General features: G+C 40.3%; 1 protein-coding gene across 2 annotated transcripts; it reads right to left on the bottom strand.

Moving 5' to 3' along the window:
- Positions 1 to 6,846: 6,846 nt before the first annotated feature.
- On the bottom strand, positions 6,847 to 23,870 carry LOC145361365 (heterogeneous nuclear ribonucleoprotein H-like). 2 transcript variants are annotated; one of them, XM_080217051.1, is made up of 12 exons: positions 23,780 to 23,870; positions 22,095 to 22,210; positions 20,739 to 20,894; positions 19,691 to 19,834; positions 16,520 to 16,658; positions 14,228 to 14,418; positions 13,723 to 13,821; positions 13,346 to 13,467; positions 12,777 to 12,912; positions 9,434 to 9,547; positions 8,422 to 8,529; positions 6,847 to 8,162 (listed from the first exon to the last, which is right to left on the bottom strand). In XM_080217051.1, the coding sequence occupies exons 2-12, from the start codon at positions 22,171 to 22,173 to the stop codon at positions 8,065 to 8,067; spliced, it is 1,386 nt and encodes a 461-aa protein (XP_080073177.1). In that variant the 5' UTR covers positions 22,174 to 22,210; positions 23,780 to 23,870; the 3' UTR covers positions 6,847 to 8,064. The 2 variants fall into 2 exon arrangements, with proteins under 2 accessions (XP_080073177.1, XP_080073176.1); XM_080217050.1 differs by having other exon boundaries at positions 23,710 to 23,831.
- Between the last annotated feature and the right edge of the window lie 905 nt (positions 23,871 to 24,775).

The following is a 24,775-nucleotide window of genomic DNA, read 5'->3' as shown; positions in this document are numbered from 1 at the left end:
AGGCACCGTAGTGTGGCGCCTAGAGGATTTTCATAACAACTTCATTGCACTGTTAACGTAAGCCTACTTGTGACACAAATAAATAAACTTTTAAAATAAAGCAAAAAGAGAGGGGGAGAAAAATGACCTTTAATATCAGGGGCAAATACATGGGATTAAGGGCCTGGGTTAGATTGTTGTAGCTGCAGGTGATAAATAACAATAAAAAACAATTCAAAACCTGGTAATTGGTGGCCACAAAGGATCAAAAGGTACATGTGGTGTGGCACTGAGTCAGCGAACAAAGTTAACATATGTTATAAACTCACACCAATGGCAGAAATAAAAACAGAAAATGCTGGAAAAAGTCATAATTGAGACCTTTCACGTCAACAGCATTTGCAGCTTTTTGTCTGTAGAAAGGTAACATGAACACTTTTAAACCAACATGGGCCAATTTGATAGCATTCAGTGCCTGAGTTAGAAGTTTCTGTGTCCAAGCTCACATGAGGACTCGAGCACAAGTTTAATACGGGGGAAGAACTTTACTGTACGAGGTAGCTCCCATCCACCTCATGGTGGTTAAATATCCTGTGGCAACACTTTGAAGAGGAAAAGGGAGTTTCCACCGAGTTTGGCAGTTTTTCACACAATGAACACATTATTTTCGCTCACTGTGCACAAGAACAAATAAAATTACACCACAGGAACAGGCTCTTTCGGCCCTTCAAACCTGTAATTTCAACAACCACTAACTCACAAGAGTCCTGGTTGATTTTTTTGCTCCCTGGTGTGGACCCTCCGGTGCTTGGCCAGGTGCGACGGGTAGTGAAAGCCCTTGCCGCACTCAGCGCACTGGTGCCGGGGCTAGGGCTCGTGCACCCTCTTATTTGTACACACACACATCAGGGTCGGGGGAAGACGAACAGTCATATGTCATGGTCCATGTGATAATGAGTGACAAGGCAAGGGTGATGATCCTGCAGTTTCAAGAGTGAGGTAAATTGAAAAGCAAATCTTCAGTGCCACAACTTGAGTATACAAATACTGAATTAAAAGGTTTACTTTTTAAGAAAAATGAATGTTTATGGCCAAGAACCACGTCGAGTTACATTTTATTAAGTGAAATACAAAAAAAAGTAAAATAACAGATTAGATTAGGGTCTTTACCACATCAGGATTAAAATGTCATACTGGGATGACAGCAAGGCAAATTGTTCAGGACCTCACAGCTGAGACCAGTATTCTCATCACAATTATGCTACAGAGCACACCTCAAATCTGCTCAGTCTTTTCTCCACATCAGTGGGTGCCTGAGATTTCCCAACACATCCATGTTACTGAAACCCTCCATCTGAGGCACTACTTGAATGATTTTTATTTTGCCTCCAATGACTTCATATCAATCTCAAAGTGTGATAATGGAATGAGACCATAATCCAGTTGAGCCCAGAGTACATATGATTTATTAGATCTTTGCTTTTGTAATCTAGGTCCTGTTGCTAATGTTCAGGATTCTGGATGCCTTATTAACTACATTTTTAACTTAGCACCAGCAATGATTTGTGTAATCTCTTGCACTTTGCAGACTTGTAGTATTTGATATTGCCTCTTGTTCCAATGAATAAATGCTTTTCTGCATTAAATTTCATTGTCATTAGCCACCCATTCCACCAATGTGTTGATATCTTCCTGAAGTTGGCACTATTCATGTCTCCTGCCCCACACACTTACGTTTCAGTTTTGTCTCATCTGCAATTTTTGGAATAGGGCCCTGTAATCCTGAAGTCCAGGTCATAAATAAACCTGAAGCATATTGAAGGTAGAAGCAGTAACTGATTTGGCAACTCATCAAGTACTCCAATCTTATGTGGGGGTGGGGGGGGGAAATAAACTTGGCAAATACAGACCAGAAGTAACTGCTGCATGGTAAATTGATATTTGGCAGATGGTATTTGATACTTTGTTCATTGAATGAAGAGGATTATGAGTCATGTGGTTGGAGTATATGGGTTTGACTGGTGCAAGGACCGAGGCTCGACTGTGTAAAACAATCTGTTTAGTGCATTTCAACCATATGCAAGCCCAGGGTAGCTCAAGGTGGGTGTAATCTTAAGACTAGTGACAGTGGTAGGACAAGTTGAGAAGACTGATAAGAAAGCATGACCATTTGAGTAGGTTATGCAAGACCAGTTGTGATTTTTCACTTGCAAACCCAAGCGTAAGATTTGCAAAAGAGAAATCAGCCAATAGTTGCTAATTTGTTCAGTCTTGATTCTTGAGAAGGATATATCATAGATGAAGATGGTCAAACACTGAAGAAAATTAACAAGATTTTTCTGGTTAAAGAATGCACTGCAGAATATCATTACAATTTCTTGTGTTTTGCATTTGTCCTGCTTCAAATAATCCTTCTCTGATCATTAGATTATTTTGAGCCAGGATAAATATTCCACATTCCAAAGCATCCACACACTGCATTGTGAGTGAAACTTTCATTAAAAAACAGATTTGCCTGATTTGCTAAGTATTGTCAGCATTTTGCTTCTAAATCATTACCCTACTGCAGTACAGCTGGGAAAACCAAATGTAACCACTTCATATCAACTATACTGAAACAGTTCTGAATTGTAGCACCAGTACTGGGTAAAGTGGGGACTGTACGTTACTTGGATGGTCTACATGTGAACCATACCAAGAGTGTTCTTGTGAACTACAACTAAGAAAGCAAAGGATTTTAATATGAATAGTGGGGGTAAGGGATCAAATGTGCAATGGTGTGGTCTATCAAAGGTTAGAGACAAGGAAATGAAGGTCAGAGAATGGCAAGAAGGAACAGAAAACTAAAGCTGAGGGAAAAGTCCATGTTTCTGAATGCACATAGCATTCATAATTGGTAAAGTATGATCTGATGGAAATTAGAGATATGACTGCAGGACAACAATTGAATTCTGAATAAGGGTATACAACATTCAAGAAGAGGAAGCCAGATAAAAGATGAAGGGGGAGCATTTGTGCAATACAGATGATCTTGGTTCAAGGTCAGGGTGCCTGATCAGTTTGGAGGGAAATAGTGGGAGTATACTACAGATTATCTAACAGGAACCACATGTGTAGAACAAGCATACAAGAATAAAAACTTCAGAAAAGGACAGCAATAATAAGTGACTTTCATCTTATATATTTGTACACACACACAAAATCAGATTGGCAGTAGTAGCCAGAATGAAGAGCTCATAGAATGCTTTCCACGTAGACTGAGAACAGCACATTCTGGAACTAACCAGACAGAACATTATATTAGATCTGATACTGTAATGTGACAGCATTAATAACTTCAGACTAAAGGCACTGCAGGTAGCAGAACAATTGAATTTTACCACTCAGTTTGAAATGGAGACGAGTGGGTCTATGACTATTTTAAGCTTAAAAGGCAACAATGCAGCATGAAAGCAGAGTCAGCTGGAGTGTACCGGGATTTGGCTGATGGTTAAATCAATAGACAAGTTGAGGATACTTCAAAATCCTCTATATTCAAATAAAGAAAAATTCTAAGGGAGGATTCACTATCCATGGTTAGTTGAAGGAGGTAGAAATGCAAGAGATTGCAAGGGTTTCTACAGGCATTTACTGATCCTTCAGAGTGGGAATGGGAAGGAATAAGAAAATTGTGGATGAAACAAATACTTGCATCTGTCTTGACTAGAACGTACAACATTCCAGTACTAACTCAATTACATATTAAGGATGTCGTGGCTGAAAAATACTTGGGTTTCCATTTTCACTGGATAAAAACATTGCAGTAATCGCTGGTAATCAGGGAGAGATTAAGGAAACGGTGGAGGAAATATTGTTTTCACCAAGGTATAATTTTCCAAATTCCTAGACTTTTGAAAGGTTCTATTAGATGGAAAGTAGTAAACATAATCCTTTGTTCGTGGGAAAAGATCAGTAAAGAATGGTGTGGGGCCACAAGGAACAAGCAGGGTAAATTGCACAGTGAATCAGACTATATGGCAGAAGCTTGTCTTTACCAAATTATAAAATGGTGATGATGGCCCAGCTGAAAATGTGGGTGTTGAACTAAGCACTCTTGTGAGAAAGGTGCTAAACAGGCTGGCATTACTCCAGATGAAGTCACCATACCTGAATGGGATGCATCTTAGATTGCCCAGAGGGCTAAGGGAGTAAACTGCTGACAGAACTTCTCTAAACACAGAATTAGTTCTGAGGGAATTGCAAATGTGACATGATTGTTAAACAAAGAGCAAAGGATAGCGCAGGAAACAGATTTATCAGCTTGACATCAATAGTGAGTGGGAAAACTGATGGAGAATATCACAGGTTAAAGTGTTAATACAGTCAACATGGCTTTGTCAAGGTCATCATGTCTAACAAGTTTAACTTAATTATTTGACGAGGTGACAGTGATGAGTGGTGCTGTGGATGTTGTATATTAGAACAAAATAATCTCTTAGCGATAGACAACATGGTTTTGTATAAGGGAGGTCATGCCTCAAATTTGGTTGAGTTTTTTTTTGAGGTGACAAAAACAATTGACAAGGGAAGGGCCATGGATGTCATCTACATGGGTTTTGGTAAAGCATTTCAGAAGGTCCCTCATGTTTAGCTGGTGCAACAGGTTAAATCTCACAGGATCAAAGGTGAACTAGCTAGATGGGTATAGAATTGGCTTGGCCATAGAAGACAGAGGGTAGCAGTGGACAGGTCTTTTTCTGATCAGAGATCTGTGACTACTGTTCTTTAGGGCTCCGTACTAAGACTTCTGTTGTTTGTGATATATAAATGATTTGAAGATGTAGTTGGTCTGATTAGTAAGTTTGTGGATGACACCAAGTTTGCCGAGTTGCAGATAGTGATGAACATTGACAGGCTGGAAAATTGGGCAGAGGAATTTAATCCAGATAAATGCAAAGTAATGCAGGGGGAGCGAAACATAACCATCAGGAGTACAGACACGCAGAGTGATCTAAGTGTGCAAGTCCACAGATCCTTAAAGGTGGCAACACAGTGGAAAAGGCAGCATATTGCATGCTTGTCTTTATTGGATGGGGCATAGAGTACAGAAGTTGGCACATGATGTTGCAGTTATATAGAACATTGGTTAGGCCACATTTGGAATACTGTATCCAGTTCTGGTCATCACATGACCAGATGGATGTGGAGACTTGAGAGTACAGAAAAAGTTTACGAGGATGATGCCCGATATGGAGAGTATTAGCTATGAAGTGAAATTGAGTAAACTAAGGTTGTTCTCCCTAGAAAGGTGGAGGTTGTGGGGTGACCTAATAGAAGTTGATAAGGGCAGAGATAAGGTGAACAGTTGGAAGCTTCTTCCCCAAGTTAGAAATGACAAACACAAGGAGATCAAAGTTCAAGGTACGGAGGCAAGGTTCAATACAGATATGCGGGGGACATATTTTACACAGAGGGTGGGGGCCTGGAATGCACTACCAAGCAAGGTGGTTGAGGCAGACACAGTAGGATCATTTAAGACTCATCTAGAAAGCCACACGAGCAGACTGGGAATAGAGGGATACAAACGGATGGTTTAGTTAGGAATACATGATCAATGCAGGTAGCTTTTTCAGGAGCTATGATTTGATCTTCAAAAAGGTGGACAGGATAAGGGCATTTCTCCTAATGGCAAGTCCAGAACTAAGAGGCAGTATTTTTAAAATTAGGCATGATGCAAAGATGTCAGCGTTGGACTGTTGTGCATACAGTAGTGAGACTCACCTGATGGAGCAGTGCTCAAAAGCTTGTGATTCTAAATAAACCTGTTGGACTTTAACCTGGTGTTGTGAGACCTTTTAAAGGTAGTGAGGGATCACTATTACAGCAGGTGCGAAGTCTTTCTTCAGGTGGTGGTGGAAACAGGGTAATTGAACATTTAAGCAGAGGTGGAATGAATCTTGATAGGCAAGGGTATCAAACATTAATGGAGTAGTGGCAATGTGGAATTCAAAACAAATCAGCTATATAATCTCATTGAATGGCAGGCAGTCTCACAGGGCCAAACAGTCTATTTCTGTTTCCTATATTCTTAGGAAATGAAAATATTGCATGCTTGGTGTTCAGTTTTGCTTTCAATCTCCTGTGCTGTAGGATTGATCACAATGTTACTGAATTCCAATTTGTGAGCACTGGCTCACAAAGTATGATATTAAAACATCAAGGTTGGCACAAAAATCTGAAATCATCTCTGATTCAGCCTATGTGGATTTGTAAAAGCAAAACTGAGGATCTCCAGGCAGAGTAATTGCAATTCCGTCTAACTCTGAAGTACACGTCAATGTGGTTACTTTGTGCACACGACCAGAAAAGAAAACCAGTTCACGCTTGGACCTTTTAGAACTTGGATTCTACAATGGGGAAAAGGTTGCAACCCAGAGGTATATACTTTTTCCACTCGAGATGAAGCCCAAACTTTCTGGCTCAGTTGTCAGCTCAAGCTCTATTACGTTACTGATAACCAGATTTTGTCACTATTTATAGCTGGGGGGAAAAAAATGCTCTGTACGCTGTCCTCCAAGAATAGCACAGCAACAGAGGTAATTCAACTCACTCATCTGCTCTCCCCACTTCCTCCATTTTTCTCCTATGTTTATGCCCAACTCCTCTTTGAATACTATCAGTACAGCTGTAGCCATCACTACTTCAGGCAATGCATTCCAAATTCTAGCCATGTTGTGCTTCTAATGTTACATTTGCCTGCCACTTAAGTCTGTTATCCTGCCCTAAAACACATTCAAATATACAAAGCCAAGGGCCCCACTCATACAAGGATTGACTGAAGACCAACCTTCCCTTTCAAGCCTGAACAAATCTCACCCTATTAACATATTTCTGAAATTACACTTTATTATATTCACCATTAGAAATGTACAGTAAGTCATCTCTTTCAGATGTTGAAAAAATGTACAGGTTTCAGAAGCATATTCAACTAATTGTCAAAGTCAATATGTCCCACTGAACAAAGCATGGTAACCAAAAAGCACCTTTTAGAAAGGTACAAAGATACACTTCTCATTTTTAAAACTACATTGCTAACAGTCAAAGTATTAAGAATCAAGGTTAAAAACCATGTGAACCAGACAGACATAAAAAATCAACATAGCAACTGCCGAAGAAAAACATGTTCACCGGGATTTCCAATGCAAAACGCTAAATTTCTGGAGAACTGACAGCTCAACCCACTAATAGCCTAACATCTGCTTCTTGGATTTGATCTGTTAAAGCATTCCAGCCAGTCAAAATAAGATGTATCATTTCAACCCAACTAAGAAAATCTCCATCAGCTCTTACGAATGGGCAGAAGGGGCAATGGGGAGAAGCTAAAGGACAGCTAAACCATGAAACAAATTGGAACAGTATTTGCAGTAGTGGTCTCACGAGCAAACAAATGGGACAAAACAAAAAAAAAACACAAACAGAACTAAAAGATGCCCTAACAGATGCCCATAACCGCACATTTCTACATGCGACAACACAATCTTAAACTGGATGAAGTGTGGACATTCATTGGTGGCCCTGTAGTTTCTGGTAAATACGGTAGAAAGAATACCAAGTTAAACCCTTCCCCACATTTTTTTTTTATTTAAATGGTACCACCAAAGTAGAAAATAGCATTCACAATCACACAACTTGTTCATCTGATAATATTTGAAACGTGAACTAAAGTTAGATTTAGTTTAGTTAAAATAATAAAATGTAAGAATTCATCAAAAGGAGGCTTTGCACTAGATGTTTACTTTGATTTGCCACATTCACGCAAGTCCAAAATTATCAAAACAATTTTTCCTTCCCCATCAGATCTAATACCCGAAGCTTCAAACAGTTACCCAAAGTCTGGGCAACATGGGCATTCTATATGTTTACACCAAAACATGTAAAAAAATAAAAAAGAATTGCGAAGTAGCTCTATTAGTAAAAATATTACTGCTTTTGGTTTTGAAGAAAAAACAAACAGCAATGCTGCTGCATTGGTCATCCATTATGAAATTGTGGCAGAGTTTGGGTTCTGAAGCTTCCGGCTCATGGCCTGATCAACGTAACATTAGTTTACATCCTCCATCCAGCCATGCTTGTGTCCAAGTTTCCCATTCCCATATTCTGATTTGGATTGTTGGAATATCCACCTCCTCCCATACCACCGTAACCTGCAATGGAAAGAAACATTTTGAAAAGTTATTTCCAGATTTGCACTTGCCCAGAATCCAAGCCCCATTATTAGAGTACATCATTGTATTACTTTGTGCAAAATGAGGAAGCATAGTCTTAAACTGCTCCGCAGTCCTGAACATGGCCAATGAACCTGAGGCAACCAATCACACGCTCCAATTATAACCATGACAGTTATTATTAATTCTCTCAACAACTGTTTCCCGAAGCAAGTTAGTCACAAGGAGCAGCACTTACCAAATCCACGTGCGTTGCCAGCATTTCCATATCCACCATAGCTATTTCCCATACTGCCATAACTATTTCCCATACCCTGGCTGTTATGCCCGTAGCCTCCTTGATTGCCTATGCATCAAAAGAAAATGGAGATTTAAATGTTTTAATCTTTCCACCTTGTCACCAAGCAGTTCATGTCTATGCTAATCACTTGGCACTACCCCCAGCTAGTGCCCAAAGGCAGTCATCCCCCTGTTCTAGTAGTTACTTGCTGACTGCAGTGCACTGCTAAAAATGCAAGCAGCAACAATTTGGCACATGCAACACAGCCTTCCTCAGGTCTATTTCACATTATTGCAACCTTTCTTCCTTATGAATGAACAGTCTTTTTCCCAGGATAGGGAATTGAAAGCTAGAGAACATAGGTTGAAGGTGAGAGGGAAAAGATTTAAAGGGACCCAAGGAGCAACTTCTTCACACGGAGGGTGGTGTGCGTGTGTATATGGCATGAGCTACCAGAGAAAGTGGTTGAGGCAGATTCAGTAACATCTAAAAAGCATTTGGATAAGGAGATGGATGGGAAAGGATTAAAGGGACATAGGCCAAACATAAGTTGAGATGGCACCATTGTTGATATGGACAAGTTGAGCTGAAGGGCCTGTTTCCGTGCCGAATTGTTCTCTGACTATAAATTTGTAGAGGACTGTTTTACAGTCACTAATACTCCTGCATTTCTTCATCCAAAGGTGTAGCAAATACTGAGTGCATTATAACCATTTAGTTTGCAACTAGAAATCAACACTTAGCAAATATGATTTATAGCAGCTAGCTAGTAGTCAGTACGTTAAAAACACTGGTTAAAAAGTCAGAAAATTGGATTCCTCTACCTATACCATACACACATCAATGCACTCAGAACCCCCCTTCCCTAAAATCTATGTAAAGAAACATTGTGGTCCCAAGTTCAATCATGTTAGTCAACATTGCATCCTTAATTCAATGTCCATTCTGACAAGTTTTAAATGAGAATCACCTGCTGCATAATGGTCCATCCCCATGCCCATAGCACCCATTCTGTGATTTCCATAACCAGGCCCACTTCCCATATTTGCTGTTGAATCCAGGAACAACTCAATATACCGATGTTCTAAAAAAAGACAAAAAATTAATCATGCATTTGCATGTCAGCAATTTCAGAATTGGACAATAAACTCTGAAATTTAATAGAGACCATTTTCTCATACAAATGTTTGTAACTTCAGCCCTACTCAAAAAGTACAGAATTTGAAAACCAAGATGTTACAACTAATACAAGTATTTAAGATAGTTGGACTATCAAACCTTGAACAAAATGCGAGTTTGAGAACTGAAATAAAAAAGATGACTGGAAATGCACAGATTAAGCAGCATAGAGAAAATCATCTGCACAGTGATATTGAAAAGTCCACACCCACTCTCCAGAGGTGCTGCTTAACCTGAGTATTCCAGCATTCCTTACTGCTATCAAGCAGGGTCCCTATCAAGAACAAAACAACATGAAAGGATGCAATAGAATGAATTAGTTCTTTATAATAATTGCTGTTTATAGTTCTGCTCTCAGTATCTTTTGGTTTTAAGACTTTGGAACTGAAGCTTTAAATTTAGACTGAAGGGAATCTGACAGCTAATTTAGGTGTCATGATCAAAGGAGGGCTTAGATTGCATTAGAGACAGCGCTGCAAGGTATATGTTAATAATGAGTCATCCATTGTGATGGTGGTGTGCTATTGCTGTTATCCTGTTTAAGGAGAATGGTTAATTCAGCTTTATGCTACATATCGTCAGCATGTTGGAGGAATGCAGCTCAGATGCTGGGAGACATAATTACTCATTTTAGGCATGTAGTATATGCTCATGGACAGTTCTTGAATTTTAAGTTGCCAGCAAAATGCAAAGCAAAGCAAGCCATTATGAACAGAGGGACTGATCCTGGATGTCCACTTCAGGGACAGCAGAATGCACCACACTAATAGGAGATTTTCAGTTGTACTGAAATTGAATGGAGAATTTCTTTTCTGTAGTTGGAAGTTGCCTTTGAAAAGTACTGATTTTTAGTCATTTGTAAAAGTTGCGAATCCTCATTGCCTCCTTTCACTGAGTAACTGGAAGCAAACTTGAATTAAAAGCTCAGTCTCAGAGAATGCACCAGCATGTAAACAAGATCTGGACAATGTTGATGCACCTGGAAGGCAAACTCATTGGAAGACAAATTAATGCTCACCCGTTGGATGTCATTGGAACTACGTACAAAGCGAGTTTTTTTTTAAAAACGGAGGGGATGGTGGGTGCCTAGAACTTGCTGCTGGGGGTTGGTAAAAGAAGCAGATACGCTAGTGAGTTTGAAGGGGTGTCTTGACAAATACATGACTAGGATGGGAATGGCAGGATATGGTCCCTGGAAGGGCTAAAAAAAAAGACGAGGTTGCTTTGACAGTCAAGGTGAAGGATAATCCTAAGAGCTTTTACAGGTATACTAAGGGATAAAATTGGTCCTCTTGAAGATCAGAGAGGTTGGCTACGAAGCAAAAGAAATGGGGGAGAAATTAAATGGGTTTTTTGCATCCACATTTACTGAAGGAAACTGGCATGGAGTCTACAGAAATAAGGCAAACAAGTAGGGAGGTCATGGAACCTATACAGATTAAAGGGGAGGAGCAGCTGTGTGTCTTGAGGCAAATCAGAGTAGATAAATCTCCAGCACCAGATAGGGTATTCCCTCGGATCTTGAAGGAGACTAGTGTTAAAATTGCAGGGACTCTGGCAGATACATTTAAAGTGTCAGTATCCACGGGCGAGGTGTCAGATGATTGGAGGATAGCTCATGTTGTTCCTTTGTTTAAAAAAGGCTCAAAAAGTAATCAAGAAAATTATAGTCCAGTAAGTTTGACGTCGGTAGTAGGTAAATTACTGGAAGGAGTACTAAGAGATAGGATCTACAAATATTTGTATCGACAGGGACTTTAGGGAGAGTCAACATGGCTTTGTGCGTGGTAGGTCATGTTTAACCAACCTAGAGCTTTGAGGTGGTTACCAGGAAAGTGGATGAAGGGAAAGCAGTGGATGTTGTCTACATAGACTTCAGTAAGGCCTTTGACAAGGTTAGTTAGGAAGGTTCAGTCGCTAAGTATACATGGAGGTGTAGTAAATTGGATTAGACATTGACTCAATGGAAGAAGCCAGAGAGTGGTAGTGGAGGATTGCTTCTTTGAGTGGAGGCCTTCACTAGTGGTGTGCCACAGGGATCAGTGCTGGGTCCACTGTTGTTTGTCATCTATATCAATGATCCAGATGATAAATGTGGTAAATTGGATCATCAAATTTGCTTATGATACAAAGATTGGAGGTGTAGTGGACCGTGAGGAAAGTTTTCAAAGCTTGCAGAGGAATTTGGACCAGCTAGAAAAATGGCAGATGGGGTTTAATGCAGATGAAGGTGTGAGGCGTTGCACTTTGGAAGGACAAACCAAGGTAGAACATACAAGATAAAATGGTAGGACATTGAAGAGTGCAGTAGAACAGGGGGATCTGGGAATACAGATATAATTCCTAAAAGTGGCATCACAGGTACATAGGGTTGTAAAGAGGGCTTTTGGTACATTGGCCGTTATAAATCAAAGTATTGAGCATAAGAGTTGGAATGTTATGGTGAGGTTGTATAAGACGTTGGTGAGGTCGAATTTAGAGTATTGCGTGCAGTTTTGGTCACCTAATTACAGAAAGAATATTAATAAGGTTGAAAGAGTGCCGAGAAGGTTTACAAGGATGTTGCCAGGTCTTGAGAAACTGAGTTGTAGAGAAAGGTTGAATAGTTTAGGACTTGATTCCCTGGAGAATAGAACAAGGGAAGATTTGATAGAGTTGTATAAAATTATGGGTATAAGAGTGAATGCAAGCAGGCTTTTTCCAGTGACGCTAGGTGAGAAAAAAAGAAAGAGAACATGGGTTAAGGGTGAAAAATTTAAAAGGGAATATTTTGTTGCCGGGGCAGGGGGGGGCTTCTTCACAGAGTGGTTAGTGTGTGGAATCAGCTGCCAGAAGTAGTGGTAAAAGCAGGCTCACTTTTAATACTTAAGAAAAACTTCGACAGGTACATGGATGAGGGGGATGTGGAGGGGTATGGACCAGGTCAGTGGGACTAGGTAGAAAAATGGTTTGGCACAGCCAAGAAAGGCCAAAAGGCCCGTTTCTGTGCTGTAATGTTCGATGGTAGAAATTTTAGTTCAGTTGGGCAGCATGGTTGGTGCAGGCTTGGCAGACCAAAGGGCCTGTTCCTGTGCTGTATTTTTCTTTGTACTGTTAGGAGTTATGATTTTCATTCCAAACAATAAATTACTCACGCATGTGTGCTTTATCTTTAGACATGGCAGCAACTGCATCTTCATGAGTAGCAAACTCAACATCAGCCTCTCCAGTCAGGCGACCATCTGAGCCATATTCAAAGTTGATCTTCACAGGAATCAGTGGTGAAAAAAACTATAGGGAATAAGAATTGCAGTTGTAAAGTACAGCACCGATAATTTAATTCTCACAAAACAAGCAAAATAAACAACACAAAAATCACTGTTGGAAACAATGTGATTTTGAGGTCCTTGTCAGAGTTGAAATGTCAGGCCAAGTAAATGATTAATTCAACCAGGGATTCTAACATCAGGAAGCAAAGACAAATACTAATTTTCTCAACTTGAATAAAACTTCCAATGCAGTTTATAGTTTGTAAAGCAAAAAAAAAATCAATACAAGAATGATTTTAGCTTCTGTTCCCTATTTATAGGCATACTACAGGAATTTACCATTACAAAAGGAATGGAATCAAAGGGTCGTTGTTCAAAGTTTCATGGATTTGTCTTTCAGTTTATAGGTTCCTACCACACATTACTAGCAAGTGATTCCTGAAAGGCATACTTACATCAGCAACATCTCCTTCAGAAGCTCTGAACGGTAATCCTCTCATGTGTACATAATGACCGGTACCATTCTGAAACAGAGGACCAGCATCTCCTGCTCCACCATAACCACGGCTTCCCATGCCTATACATCAAGAACATACAGTCATGCATTGTCACAACTCCATAAATTGACAGTTTACTCATTCTACTTTTGAAACAGCTCAAAAATACTATGACATGCAACTCCATTACCAATCAAGTTCATCCATGGTTAAAACAATTGACTGTAATTCTGTAGCAGCCTTTTCAGGTGGCACATGTCAAAAGCATTAAAGTTTTAATTTGAACAAGCTTTTGTCCTCTAAGCAAACATGCAATAAAAACTTCATTATCCTACCTCTATCCATCATTCCACCACCTCTGGAATTATGTCCATATGCATCACGACCATAACCATAGTTATCATTATAACCATAATCATCAAAGTTGCCATAACCTACGAGAAAAATAAATTTAGCAGTTTGACCAAAAGAGTTGTACCCAGCTGGACTTGCACTACCTTTCAAAAAGGAGTAATTTTATTCATGTAAGCAGCTTTGATTTTAAAAGGCAGGTTAATATCAGGCTCATTTGCAAAAGAAGTTGTAGGAAACAAAGATGGTGCAAATATGTTGGATGGATTGGCCATAGTAAATGTGTTCCTTAGTGTCTGGGAGATTAGCAGGATAAATATGTGGGGTTACAGGGATAGGGCTTGGGTGGGATTGTTGTCAATGTTGGTTCGATGGGCCGAATGGTCTCTTCTGCAAATGTAGGGGTTCTATGACGTAATCATGAACTTTAATAAGCCGTATTAAGTCCACTAGACCCAGAAACCCATTTGTCACTTCCAATGCTCTTACCTCCACCATATCCAGACCCTCTGCGTGCACGATCAAACATGTCTCCTCTCATTGGCCCTGGACCACCATAGCCAGTTCGTCCACCCCCCATTGGTCTATCATAAGGTCCTGGTCGCTGTCCCATTAACCTTCTTGGAGGATCATGATAAGCTCGAACCTCACCTCTGCTGCTCCTGAAGATTTCAATATACCTAAACAGCCACAATGAATATATTTACCTTATGGCTTTGATTATATTTTAACTCATTACTAAAGATGTTCATCTCATAAGCGTAGATTGCTCTGGTGAAAGTGGTTTCAATTTCAGCTACTTCCTCAAGCACAATTTTTTAAGTTGCAATAGGAAAATACAAAACATGACTAAGCATTTCTGAAGTTGGCTCTTAAAATATAACAATACTAACACTCAGGCAGGTTTATGGAAAGGAGACAATCACCACCATTCATTTTGGAATGAACCATACTGGAATGTTAAAGCCAGCAGTATTGTTTAAAGATGGGGATCTGCTTCAAACTACAGGTGAACACCACTTTCTGGCATAGCCAAAATTTGAAAACAAGCACGAGTGCTGGTGTACATTTGACAAATTAAATACACTTGTGCATATGGAACTGTTAAATACAGTTCCAACACCAAATACTTCAAACCATTACACCCTAGCAGCATTTGAGTGAAGTGGCAAGATGATCCATTACCACTGGATAGCACCCTGACAAGGCCACTTAAATTTTTTTTTATCTGCACGCCAATTATCAATGATCTTTAAATTCAACGCACAGTAAAATTAACTTTTCACCAGAGCAATCAATCTGTCATTACAAAGGTCTTAGCAAAAGTATATTGATTTAAACTGACTTTAAATATAGCAACTATGAAAATTTTGCAATAATCTATCAATTAGGGAACAATGTCTGACTTGTAGCACAGATTAGAACCATGGGAGCGACCAGTTAAATTAACAGCAGGTGGCCTATCTGAATCCCTTCAAGATAGTTAAGAATGGAAATATCATTCTAACACTATTTGCAGTAGTGAAATGTAATCTCATATGGCACAGCTTGCTGGGCACCAAGAGACGCATGTTCTGCAAATTCCATTCAAATATGAACTCAGCCCACTGCATGTTCCACGTTTATCTTACTGGCATTCTTGACTCATCTGGTTTCAAATGGCAATCAGAAACCCAACAGCAGGCCACCGAGAGAAAGCTATTCACCTGGCTGCCCATTAGGGTTGGGAACTATATTCTCAGAGCATGTGTCTCAGTAAGGAAAAGCCCTCAAAAACAAACCTTGGAATTGAGGGCTATATCTTTCCAGAAGGAAAGCGACACACAGTACAATCTTTTACACATTTTGGAATCTGGTCTCATCTAAATGCAATCTCACACTAAAAGGTTTGAGCAAACTAAGGGTGTTGAGGGACAAAGGAAAAACACTGTCAGCATTGGTTCAGTCATAATGTGACTGACTGCAATCTGTGAAACTGGCCTCTCCAATGGACTAACTCCAATGGAGTAAAATCCTAAGCTACATGCAAGTAAGGCATCAAGTCAGACATTTTTTTCCCCCCAAATACAAAGCTTAGTACAACAAGCATTTGGGACAAATTTCACCAATTGGCTAGTTACACCGACGCTTCTGAACGCAAATCGGAATACTGATTTCAGTGCAATACATTTCTACTGGAAAATAGAATATATATATATTTTTTAAAAAAAATCAGCAAGCCAACTAGTCATCACCTTCCCATTAGGTTAGATGAAGACAGAAGCTTGGAATGCTGCGTGCTTCAAGCACTAAGCTGATAAAATTCTAAAAACAGGGAAAACTTCTGACAATTGTCATATTTGTTTGTAAATGTTACAAATAATTTTTTGTAACTGCACTTTGTATGTGTAATTTAATCCAAATGTACCAAAGTACTAATTTAAAATTGATCAATTTGCAGCAATTGTAATTTTAATGTATACATCCGTGACAATCCTAAACTGTAGGGCCCTCTCCATGGACAATTAAATCTTTACAAAAAACTTAATTTTGGCAAACATTGCCCTAGTAGATTACCACCATGTATAATCAATCATTTTTGAAGTCATACACACATATATGGAGGGCCCTATAGTATAGGACATCTTTTACACACAATTTAGAAAAATCAGTTGAGTCCCCACTCAAGTTTTCCAATGGCGTGTGGGAGGTTCGACTATTTTCTCTGCAAAAATGGATGAATTCTGCAACCTGAACAAGTGGGCTTAAAGACGTATGAGCCACCCTTCCGTCCATCCCCACCTGTGCCCTATTCTTTCCTTGTGTTTCCCCAGTGCTTTTTCAGCTATCTCCTTTGATGCAAACTGCACGAAGGCTTCCCCCGTGCTTCTCCCCTGGTAGTCCACCGGCAATGTTATCCCATTTGGCACGATTTCCAACCCTTCAACCCAAGGACAAATACCCCACAAGGGGAACAATATTAAAAATTGAAACATTCCTACTCATACACATACTACAGCATATCAATATTGAGTACTGATATCAGAATTGACTAATGAGGCAAATGGCTGCAAAATGCTGTTTATATAAAGCAAAGATCCAACAAAAACCAGGCTTGCACTTCAAACCACAGCTTACAGGGACGTTTGACAATAGCCAATTTTGCCAACTGGAATAAATTTTGCAAATTAAATAGTGACTATGCAGCCAAACTAGCAATATAAACAAAACGAGCTGCTGCAATTGTTCAAACTGGTTCAACATTACACCTACAACAGAAACCAATATTTGGAATTACAAAACTTAAGTGATTATGGGGAAATATCAAAGCATATGATGTTAAAATGAAACTATACAGATAAATCTTTATCTGCTGGAATCATAAGGAATAGGATTCTTAAGAGTTTTGATTGATAATCACATGACCAAGAGTCTGAGCCTCACTTGCTTTGTTCATGAAGAAACACAGTTGAAATGTGATTTTCTTCACTTCATGTCATCTGCAAGTCAAGGCCCCATCAGCATATGCAAAAGTGCTTCACTTCCTTTTTAATCAAGTCTGTGCAAGCCAATGCAGGCTGAACAGAGCTTCAGTATCAGTTACAGACTGTAAACATTACATCAACACATTTTACATAATTAACACAATTAACTGACTGGCACTGTTGGTTGGAAAGTAATTATAGCAGTAAACAAGTATGCTACAATTGCATAATTAAGAAATAATCAATTAAGAAACTACATGATTAAGACAGCAACTTCAGATAGCTTCATGGATAACTGAACCTATTGCTTGATAACAGAACTCAACAGCTGGGATTGGATCTTTTAAACTGTACAAAGATATGACAGCATCAAGCTTCACTATTAAAAGGTCATAAGAAAACAAATCAGGATCTTGTTACTTTAGGTAATTAGCACTATGCAGCCAATGCATTCACCAAGCAAACTCTGCGTCAATACACCAATTTACACGGTCTTAAAATGTAAGAGTCTGCTTACATGCTGCAAGTTACTGACTGTGAAGAAACCGAAAGCTAGGACATCGATCCAGCCTAATACCTAGGTAACTTTGACTCTTATTGAAGATTACCTGGTCAAAATGCAGCCAAACTTTTCTGGCACGTTCAATTATAGGATAACATATGCAACACAATTTCAACTGAGCTAAGTTACCAACCCCACACCCTGATCCATGTGAGATCCTCAAAGTATTAACAGGCTAGTCTCAACCCAGGAGATGGATCCTTAACTGCTACTTTTTGCTCAACACTCACCCCAGCCAAGGACTTGCTTACCTGTTATCCAGTCTTGCCCACAGGAAGACATTTTGGGGCTCAAGATGCTCCCCCAATGGTTGAAAACCTTGCTGGCACTCACCATGAAGTTCACACACGAAAAGTAGCCATTTAAGCAAGGAACCAGGTACATGCAATGTAATACAGCAAGCAGTTGGCACCTTCAGTTAGAGGTGGAAAAGGGAGATGGAATGGCCAAACACAAAAACTTTCCCACCCACTAACACGTGGCTTTCTGGTTGTAACATGAGATTTTGTTTATGGTTACCGCAACCTTCTGACCCAATTATAAATTCTTCACAGCCAGTAACTACAGTGACTTGAAGTGCTGAGACATTAGCACAACTTAAACTTAAAACCACATTTGTATATCAGTAGAAACGATTTTAAACTGTCAACACAGAAACAAAAGAACCCAATTTGAGGGCAAGACACCCATTTTAGGTTTCCATCCCTTCTTTGGGTCTTCCCACATTTAGGCACAAGAAGCCTGAGGGCAGGCCGACAGTCAACATGGCTATGAAGCCATGGCTAGAGGTGCAGAAATCCAAGTTACTCTCCTACGTGGAGAAAGAGCCTGGTCTTTGGCAAAGGTGGGCTTGGAAACTCCATGGGAATGGCAAGCACATGCCTGCATCTACCACTCCATGGTGCAACACAACAGATGCCAAATTATAGCATGACTCCCACCAAAACCCAAGAAACACAACCTTGACTGGACACAAACACATTAAAAGGAATAGTTTAAAACCTTTGTTCAGCCAAATGCAGCATTTGTGTTACTAGAATTGAAATCAAAGTGTTAAACTTGTGTTTAAGTATTTGCAAATCAAAATTGGAAGATCATGCGGCAAAAATTTGAATTTGTTACCTGCTAAAGTTATTTTTCAAGCAGCAAATGTAAAGTTACTGGAAAATTTAGCATAAAAAGTCAGATTCTAAACAATTCCTTCAAATGTTAATAAAATAATAAGTTATCTTTTATATTACTGGCTCACAAGATTGGACTCAAGGATTAACTTTGGAAAAAAATCAATTCTTATCCTCAAAATGAAAAAGCAAAATTATTAAACTGCCTCTGTGGCCTTAATAAAACAAAAAATTTTGCCAGTGTTTCACCAACAAATGTAACCAACACTGTAAAATAATTCTCCTTAAACAAAAAAAGTGGTTTGAGAACTTGGTTCAATAAGCTTTGCCGGGACTATGGAGCTAACTAGTCACCCTTGCTGAAAACTGCAACCAAAAATCCCACAGACAACTTTGTTTACAGCAATTGCATTTCTTAAGTGGCCTTTATTGAAAATCATTCTGCTAAGTTCCAAACCATCAAAAGGCATTTAACTTTAAATAATTTTTTTTTGGAACAAAAAACCCTTGTGCCCAATTCTGTGCCATTCTACCAGTCAGTGATTATTTAGCTATTCGCCCACTCCTCCTCCTCCCACCCCACCATCCCCAATTGACAGAAGTTTGTATTGATCAGCCTTGCACATTAATGTCAAGCACAAATAACCATTGGACAGGCTATCCCCAAGCTACACAAAATGCCCCCCAAACCATCCCTAATGAAAGTAACCCATTCTAAAATAATTATGACATTACCACATCAGACCCACATGCCCAAATACCTGGCGTTCCATTATTGGAGAAAGTTTTAAAAAGCAAAAGGTACCTGTGAAAAACTGCAAAATTTCCTCTTTGCTGCAGCCAAAGGGCAAGCCTCTAAGGCGCACCGTTCCATCACTCGTTGACTCAGTTTGATTCGGGTTAGCATGCTTCAGCGCCCAGTCCATTTCAGTAGCCTTCGTCTCGAATACTGTGAATACAAGTTGCAAATGACAGACATTTTGCAGGGATGTGAAAAAAAAAAGACAACGTTAAACTAACTTGACATTTGTGCCCCTTATTTAAATGATGTGGATATGCCGGCATTGGACTGGGGTAAACACAGTAAAAAGTCTGACAATACCAGGTTTAGGACTAACCCCAAAAGCTAGTGAGTGTACTATCAAATAAATTGGTTGGACTTAAACCTGGTGTTGTCAGACTTTTTACTACGTTATTTAAATGATCCAGAACTGGAGTGATTACCATTCAGGACAACTGATGAAACTAGAAAATGCAAGAACCACATGAGCAATGTGCTTAACCAAAAGCTGTCAAGGTGAGCAATAAGCACATGTCCTGTATCTACACTGGCTGTGTATTCATCAAGTTTTGATTGCATAGAAATCTGCAGTCTGCTCTTTTAACAAGATTTCAATTTGACTATGCTCTACAGCAGATTAATGGACTAGGTCTTTAGAAACTTGGGGTTAGATTTCACAAATTTTGCTGCTATATTAATGAAACATTATAAGCCAGAGTGGGCTCATACAAAATTTCACTATACGGTGGATGTGGGCCAGGAAGAGATAGCCTGCTACCATTTGGGAATGAATGCCAACAAGCAGGCATCTTAGGGGCTGAGAATTATAGAGGTAACAGAATTTACAATTGCAAATCAGTAATTAGCACGGGAAGAACACAAATTGGTCCACATTTAGATACAGAGATCAAAGTTCTAACAGTCGAAAACAGGAAACCATCCAGGAACGTGCTTCAAATTGAAGCTCACACAATAGAACCTAGATATTACTTATTGATCCTCTGAGCAAAAACTATTGCCATAGTAAACCATGACTTCTTTCAGATTAACTAATTACTTAAAAAGATCTCACCTTCGATGTATCTATGGCCCATACTTTCCCGGTCCTTTGCAAGGGCACGTTTTACATCTTCATCAGTTTCCAACTGAACAAAGGCTTCACCACTGGGGCGGCCTCCTCTCAAATAGGTGAAGTGTATTCCACCAGTTCCATTTAATATCTTGCAATCTAAAAGCAGCACACGATTTACCAAATTATTATTCTGCTACACTAAGGGGGACAGAAAGTAGGAAATGGTATAAAAATAGCAAAGGCATTGTGAAGCAAGTGTGCTCATAGCAAAAGCACAGGGTATTGTGGAATTGAAATGCATTACTGAAAATGCATCCAACAAACAAATTACCACCCCAAGCCTTCATAACAAGCCAAAAGCTTTGACCACTTCAACCAATATCTGTATTGTCTCGAGTTGCAAGATCTAATGTCGACCAGAACAGAATAATTTAAAATTCACATGTGTGTCTTTGAAAGGGACCGAAACAGCAGACAGAAATTAATGAATGTTGGGGACAGTTAAACCATAAACACCAGATAGCCACTAAATGGAATAGAGAACTCAAGATCAGCATTGATCAGAATACACACCAAAGAGATCAGCTGCTCTACCTCACTGCTTCTTACCTCAAGATATCCCACCTTTCAAGAAAAAACACTGAGAAAATTGTTGCATTTGAATTGGTACATGCGCTAATATTTGGCCCAATCAAGTGTACAGGGCACTATTCAACAAGGTTGTTTCCCCTCATGGGAGGGGTGAGGATCACAGTGAACAGTTGCCCATTTAAGACAGAGATGAGGAGGACTTTTTCCTGAGGGCATTGAGTGTGTGGAATGCTTTACTGCAGAGGTATAGAGGCTGGGTTAAGTATGTTTGAGGTTAATAAGTCTTTGATGAGTAAGAGAATCAAAGGTTATGGGGAAAAGCGAGAAAATGGACTTGGAGGTGATCAAATCAGCCGCCTTGAATGGCAGAGTTAATGGGCCAAACGACATTATTCTGCTCTGATATCTTACCTTGTTACCGCTATTGGCATTATTCAGAAAGTGCAACAATTTTTAGAACAAGGTCCAAACTGCATGCAGCTTTTATTTATTTAGGGCAAAGAAGAGTGCTTTCTCTATTCAGTAATGGTGAGATGAAACTGTAATATGCCATGAGAGGAGTATTCTTTAGAAGCAAGCAATTATCACATATGAATCTCAATGCACAAGAAATGATTAATTTCTCACCTGTACCACAAATTCAATGCTTTACTTCTGCCAACTAATCAACCTACACTCCCAGACAATTCAAACCTGTAAATCACCCTCAACTGAAGAATTCTACATTTCCTTAAAAGCATAATCATTCAGATTAATTCACAAAACCTGAGAAGAAGTGCAACACTTCATCAGCAGTGCAGGACCATGGAAGCCCACGGACACGGACAACAAAATCTTCATCCATTTTAAAGTCTGAATCACTGGTATCTCAGAAACAAAGTCTGGAAAATAAAGTCAAAATAATTTGATTAGACAGAAATCTACATTTGCACAACAGTTTTCACGCATTTTAGGCAAACACAAAACACGGTACAACCAAAGTAGTACTTATGAACTGAAGCCGTTCGGGAAATGCAGTTGTTCATGAGAAGTGATTTCACCTGGTCAGCAAAGCAAGGAACACATGTAACATAGAAAGATCACACCATAATACTAGCAGTCAAAAAAATCAACAAGTTTGCACAAAATAAATGCATAAAGACAACCTGAAGTATTACTGAAACAAACAGGATACAAACTGGATGTTTACCATAATACCAACCCTAATACCCGCAAGCCAATGGAACATTTGTTCTTCACAATTAGAATAAACCTGGGCTGAGACCAAGAGTAATATTAACAGTATTAGATTAAAGATCTGATTAACTCAGTCACATTGGGTAACTAAAGGCAAGTATTTGCAATATTAATTTTGAGAGCTCATTTTAATAGTTAATGTTGAGAATAAAATTCACCCATTCATTCCCATGAATAGAAGTTTAATCAAGAAAATGGCAAGAGACCACAAAATATTGTAAATTGTATGCAGGTGCAGCCATATGGTCCCAGTTACACAGGACCATGACGATTGATGCCTTAGCGTCATAGAATCCCTCCAGTACAGAAAAGAGGCCACTCAGCCCATCGTGCCTGCACCAACCACAATCCCACCCAGGGTCTATCCCCGTAACCCCCACGGAGTTGGCTTGCGAATCCCCGACACAAAAGGGAGATTTAAATGTGGCATGGCCAATCCACCAAACCTTCACATCTTTGGACTACTGGGGGGTGGGGGGGAACCCATGCAACCACAGGGGGAACATGCCAACGTCACACAGACCCAAGACCTCGTAAGGGTACTGAAGAAACGACCATGTTGGAAGAGAAGATTAAAAACAAATCTCAAATCTGTGTACTAGCCGTTAACCCAGGCTAAGAGAAAAAAAAGGAAGGAAAATCTCCCTCCATACAGTTTTCGCCTAAAATTACAGATCTTCCCCCGCCCCCCCACATCTACCTCATCGGAAGCCCGGAGCGCGAAAGGGGAAGAAAAGCCGCGGAGAGAGAGCGGGAACTCCACTCTCCGTGCCAGACCTCGTGGATATGAGAGCGGACAGCTATAACGGAAAATAAAAACATGCGGGAAAGATACAAAGGGAATCGGGGGGTAAAGAGAAAAAGAAACAGGGCGCTGTGCTACGAAAGGAGAGGGTGAGGATAAAAAACCGCCACCGCCGTGCTGAGCCGGCCTCCATTACGGAGCAAAACATCGGAGAGGAGGAGGAGGAGAAGGAGGGGGGGTGGGGGGAGGGGGATAGGGAGAAACAACAGTAAAATGGCGGCCGCGCCTCACAACGGCCTCGTGTTCCATCCTCCCCTCACCAAACACTATCACTGAATAAAACCGAACCAAAACAAATAAAAAGAATGGTTCGGACAGAAACGACGAACGGAGCAATACCTAAGCTACTCGAAGAGGTTGGTTTTTAGCTGGAATTGAAGCGATTTTTTCCTCTCAGTCTCTCCTTTACCTCCAGCTCCCTCGCCCGCTTCTCTGCCTCTCTCAACGGCTCCCCCGCTGACGTCAATCACCGGAAACAGATGGAATTGTGCCGTCAACCGCCGCCGTCTCTGTGACGGATGAATATCACCCACTCCTTCAAAATGTCTTATTTTTTTTAAAAGATCAGTTCGAAGGCAGGAAAACTCCACATTTTTTCTCTCACTGAGCCGCTATTTTTAAAAAAAATATAAATATGGGACATTTTAACTCCCCGGACTCAAGCCCGCCCCCTTAGCCCATCTCTATTGGTCGGCGCGTCAGGATCGGGGCTCGCCATTGGCTAATTCTCTGTCGCTCATATTCATTGGCCAGCGTCTCAGGGCCGCGGCTCTCCATTGGCCGAGCGGCCTGTCAATAAAATGTTCTAGCGGTGTGAGGTTTTCTTTTTATTCAAATTAAATGTTTCTCTTTCCTCCCTTCTTAACAATTCGCCGAAAATGTTACGGAGATTTTATTTAATTTTTATTTAAGCTTTTAATATCCTTCCCTCCCCGGGTTGAAAGGTGATTCTGACTGCTCCGGGAGGGCAGGGCTGGGGAGATCGGTGATTGGTCGCGGAGGGCGTCCACCTCATCGATGCGATCGCTGATTGGTTGCAGCGGCCGTATCAGGCCCCTACCTGCGATCAATGATTGGGCACAAGAGCCGTCCATCACCCTGGTACCTTTGCTTGGTTGGGCTCTCCGGCAGCCCGGCCTCCTGGCTGCGATCGCCGATTGGCCAATGAGGCCGTCAATCATCACGGTACGAACGCCGATTGGTCAGAGGTGGCCATCCATCACCCCACTGTTGGGTCACCACCTCCGTCGCTTGCCTCATTGCGATCAGCTGATTGGCTAATCTGGCCGTCCATAATCCCTTCGCATTGTTGATTGGTCAGTAGGGCTGTCAATCAGGCGCGCCGATTGCTGATTGGTTGTCCTGTCCAACCAGCCACCCGCCCCTTGTTTGATTTGCATAATGA

The sequence above is a fragment of the Carcharhinus amblyrhynchos genome, chromosome 34 (assembly GCF_965287045.1).
Source record: "Carcharhinus amblyrhynchos chromosome 34, sCarAmb.v2.hapA, whole genome shotgun sequence".
Classification (NCBI taxonomy): domain Eukaryota; kingdom Metazoa; phylum Chordata; class Chondrichthyes; order Carcharhiniformes; family Carcharhinidae; genus Carcharhinus; species Carcharhinus amblyrhynchos.
Note: the sequence above shows the minus strand (reverse complement) of the source record. Positions and strands in the feature narration are given on the sequence as shown.